Here is a 4,732-nt window from a genome sequence, read left to right as displayed (position 1 = left end):
GCTGCTGCTGCTCCTCCCGCCGCTGCTGCTACTTCCCTGGGCGGCTGAGGCCGCGGCGGCAGCGGCGTCGGTGTCGGGCTCAGCCGCAGCCGAGGCCAAGGAATGTGACCGGCCCTGTGTCAACGGCGGCCGCTGCAACCCTGGCACCGGCCAGTGTGTCTGCCCCGCCGGCTGGGTGGGCGAGCAATGCCAGCACTGCGGGGGCCGCTTCAGGTGAGTGGGAGGTAGTATCGGAGGTCGAGGCTAAGGGTCGCTCAAGACGGCCCCAGGCTGGAGGCGGATGCCCCACAGAAAGTGGGGAGAGGAGGGCTGCCCCATCGTGTTTCAGGACCACTTGCTTCCGTGAAGATCTTCGTCTCTGGCCTGGGGTCTTCGGTACTAGAAGTTGAAAAGGTGCTAGGCAAGGGTGGGGGCACCCCAAAGGGACGAAAGCTACGTGGGACGAAAGCTTACGATTACGAAGAGTATCAAAGCCAATCTCTGAAACTGGGCCTCTTTCGGAAAAAACGAGGTAAAGGAAAAGGTGAGAAAGCCAGCCTACCTTAACACTTCTTTTGAACATCCCTTCGTTCTCCAGGGTCTGATGAGTTCCTGGACTTATTGGAGATAGTGGGGTACTCTGAAGACACAGGGCCCTTGGAGAGATTTGTCGTCTGGAGATAGAAGGGAAACGGGTTGGACTGTGAGATACTAGAGATAGAAGAAACAGTGGTTACTGGCCAAAGGAAGTAAAGAAACTAGCTTTTGGACGCTCACTGGAGGCCGATTGGAACAAGGTCTGTCGTGGAGAGGGCGTCGAAGGAGGTTCCTATTTGCCCTGGTTTCTGGAGAATGTGGAGTTCTGAGTTGGCCTGGTTCAGGGCAGTACCTCTTGGAGAGATCATTCATTAATTAGTAGTAACTATTATTTGCTTTCGTTGTGCAAGGATTGCTGGATAATACAAATAGATTAGGCAGACTTTGGTCTGGTCCACAAGGAGTTTGGAATATAGCTAGAGAAAAATCTGTTGCATAGATAACCCTAATCATAAGGACTACATGTCTTTGGCTGACATTTGCTGGACATTTTTGATGTCAAATGTGGAGGAGTGGGGAAATATGGAGAACAAGACAGACAGGGTCCCTACTCTCATAGGTCTCACATTCTAGAAGGGAGACATACAGTTAAGAAGTAAACAGATGAAATAAAATAAGTTTTATGGTAAACGCTGTCAAGAAAATAAGACAGGGTAGAGAATTATAACCAGTTGGTAACTTTAGGAGAAGGCACTCATTTGAAGTGACATTTGATCTGAAACCTGAATGAAGCAAAGGAGAACCTGTGGTAATTCAGGAGTGGAGAAGGTGTGATTAGCTGAGGGAATGCAGGGATATTTTGAGGAGGAGATGACACTGATTTTGAACTTTTGAGGATAAGTAGGATTGGAAATGTGGAACTGGAAAAAAAAATTGCAGATGAAACGAAGGATGCAAACAAAATTGTGGAGACCAGAAGTGAAATATTCTAGTGCCAGGGTATATAGAGGAGAAATGCGAGAGAGAAGTTTGGAACAGTAGAATTATAGGCTCATGTAATGTCATATCTTCAGGGGAACTTGGAGACCATTGTGGAGATGAGCTCTTTGTTGTTTATGGAGAAATCAAGTGATTTCAAAATAGATTTGTACAGTATGGCCAACCTTGTACCTTTACTTAGGGTTCTGGGTAATATAATTCTGGCTCATGAACTACATTAATCTACAACAACTTGTTGAGGGCAACTCTGGATTATGTTATGAAATTACAGTGGTTAACAAGACAGACACAGTCCAGCTCTATAGCTTACATTCTAGTTTGCGAGTAGTAATCAATTTCTTACCATTTTTCTTAAAGCTATGAAAGTGAAGAGAAGGGAGCAAATGGAGGACTTGATTTAGTTTGGAAAAGTAAGGTTAGTGTTTGAATAAGTGGCTTTTGAGTTGCGATCTGAAGGGTGAAATCCCACTACCTACATGGGAGGTGGTCCGCTAAAGGGCCGGTGTGTACAGAGGCTTGGAGATGAGAGGGATCATTTCAGGATGGATAGAAAGCCAAGTGGCTGGAGCAGAGAGAACAAAGGGAAGCATGGCAAGACTGAAGGGATAAGCAGGAACCAGGCCACGTGGAGCCCTGTCGGTTGGGTTGAAAGTTTTGACCTTTAGCCTGTGAGCAGTAGAATAGCATTATTCATCTTGTTTTTATGACATTACAGTCATTACAGATTGGAGCCAGAGCAAGAATGGCCTTTGAAGATGGGACCAAAGCATTTTGAATTTGAGCACGTCCACGATCAAGTGAATGGATAGTTGGGTCAGAAGGGAATTTTTCAAGTTCTGAAAATTTAGGATGCATTAGTGGGCAGTGGGGGCCCACAGGGTGGGGAGGGACATATGTTGCTAGATCAGTCTGTCTATAATGTTCAGAGAAGGTGGACTCATTTTAAGCATGAGAGATAATGGGCAACTAGATTGGAACCTTGGTGTGGGTCAGGTCAGGAGTAATGAAAACTTAAGATAAACTGTAGGAATGGAGGAAGGGATAGGTGCTAGGTGGTATTATAGAGGTGAATGACTGATCTTTCTTTGAAACTGGCTTGCTCTTGAGAAGAGAGGGGGATGGTGAGGGAACGAAAACTAGACCCTGTCTTAGGTGATTGAGGGGATGGTGATATCATTAACAGACGCAGGGACACAGGAGGAGCAGATATGAGATGTTTAATTTTGCACACACTGAGGATGGAGTACTTTCAGGATTTCCACCTGTGGGACAGGTGTAAGTGTTAGCATCATCTGCATATAGAGAGAGCAGGTCCAAGTGTCCGTGAGGACTGTCAGAGGATTGGAAAAGAACCACTTTTAGAGGGGAACAGGCAGTCTTGATCAGGTTGTCTAAGGTGGTGTCATATGAGAGTGAAGGGGCTTCCCAGGTTGTTGTGGGTGCTCCGTTGAGCCGGTTCCAGCTAGTGTCAGTGCTCTTTTCTGGGCAAACAGTTAAGACCTTCATTCTGATAATTTCATTGTATTTTGTGGGCTTCTGAAATTTGCATTTTAAAAACTGAAAGTAAGAGAAACTTATGTCTATAGTCTTTAATAAAACCTTCCATTAAATTTTTAGTTGTAGGATTTTTTAGGGGAAGAGTGAAATGTTGGTTTTGATTATATGTTAGTTTGTATCTTGATTTAACTTACAGACTTCTTTGTTATTAACCTAAGAGACATTAGAATGAATACTTTTCTGGTTTGGGTCAGCATCAAGTTGGTGTGTTTTTTAAGCCTTTAAGTTCTGTAAATCCTGTATTACAATTACTGTAGTAAGATCTTTTTCATTAATTGAAAAGAACATAGATAATAATAGGATTAGATTCACTAAAGTTATCACTGAGTCCATACTACATGCCAGAGACCTGGCCAAACATTTTCATGTATATTGTACCATTTAATCTTTAGGATAATTCTGAGGATGTTGTTTAAAATTTGGATTATTGTGTGGTTGTAATTAGAAAGTCAGTTCATTTTTTTTCAAATGTAAGATACTGTAGAAATGATTAATTACAGAGGATAAGGTTAATGGTGTCAGTTTAATAAAAATAACTATGAAATCTTTTGTGGATGATTTCCAGAGCAGTGCCACTTCGATTCATTTTTGTGTGATTCAGTAATCATGTTTTTCTACTTGTAATATCACTATCAAAGTTTTTCTTTAGAGGATAAATATATCCCATTAAGTTAGAAAGTAAAGATGTTAAGCTCAAGAAAAAAAGATGTTAAGCTCATTTATGAAGTTAATATGCATTTAATTCTTTTAAGTTCCTGCTATACAACTTTTGGGCAGGTGGAATACAATAACCTATTGAGAACCTTATGTGGTGGTTTAGTCGCTAAGTCGTGTCCAACTCTTGCAACCCCATGGACTATATAGCCTTCCAGGCTCCTCTGTCTATGGGATTCTCCAGGCAAAAATACTGGAGTGGGTTGCTGTTTCCTTCTCCAACACTTTGAGAAACAAAAGAGGGAAAATAGGTTTGTTACAACAAGAAAGCTAGCATAAAAGAAAAATTAAATTCATTGAATCTGTCTGGCTACTGGTCTGAGGATATGCATATACTTTTTTAACTAGTGAAGTGAAAATTCTGGAAAATAAAATATGGTAAAAAAGAAGGTAAAATAAATACTTACCTTGTTTATGGTAATTACTAAGAGGAAGTAATCTGAAGCCCTAAGTGTATGTTGATGAATTTTTGCAGTAGAATATAAGCCCATGAGGGCAGGGATTTTTATCTCTTTTGCTCACGGTTACATTCCCAGAGCCTAGAGCAGTGCCTGAGACATAGTGCTCAGTAACTATTGTTGAGTGAAGGAATGAGATTCTGCTGTGTATATGGATTTCAAGTTATATGTATTACGACTTTCAGAAATGTACCTGAATGACTGCCATGTTTGTCTTTCTGTCTTTATTTTTCCTAAATTTCATTGTCTTGTCTTCCACTGTTTGTTGGGCATCTTTATTGGGTGTTGTGCTGTTACCTCACATTGAGCCATATTGAAGACCAAACTTGTTATCATTAAAAAAAAAAAAAAAAGTGTTTTCCTTTGTACTTCTTATTTCAGTAGCAAATCCTAGTTTAGATAACCAAAGATCAAAACTTAGGAGTAGTGTTACAGCTCTTTTAGAATTTGTCTAGCAGGCTTTCCGGTTTGCACCGGAAAGCCCCTCC

General features: G+C 41.6%; 1 protein-coding gene across 1 annotated transcript in view; it reads left to right on the top strand.

The window, feature by feature from the left end:
• ATRN (attractin) overlaps nt 1-4,732 on the top strand; it is a 191,025-nt gene that overhangs the window by 669 nt on the left and 185,624 nt on the right. The window contains exon 2 of the mRNA XM_010836630.1: nt 3-213. Within this exon, the coding sequence (XP_010834932.1) occupies nt 3-213 (211 nt within the window). The remainder of the gene's footprint in view (nt 1-2; nt 214-4,732) is intronic.

This window comes from Bison bison, unplaced genomic scaffold (genome assembly GCF_000754665.1).
Source record: "Bison bison bison isolate TAMUID 2011002044 unplaced genomic scaffold, Bison_UMD1.0 scf7180017864063, whole genome shotgun sequence".
In the NCBI taxonomy this organism is placed as follows: domain Eukaryota; kingdom Metazoa; phylum Chordata; class Mammalia; order Artiodactyla; family Bovidae; genus Bison; species Bison bison.
This window is presented reverse-complemented; position numbering and strand designations above follow the sequence as displayed.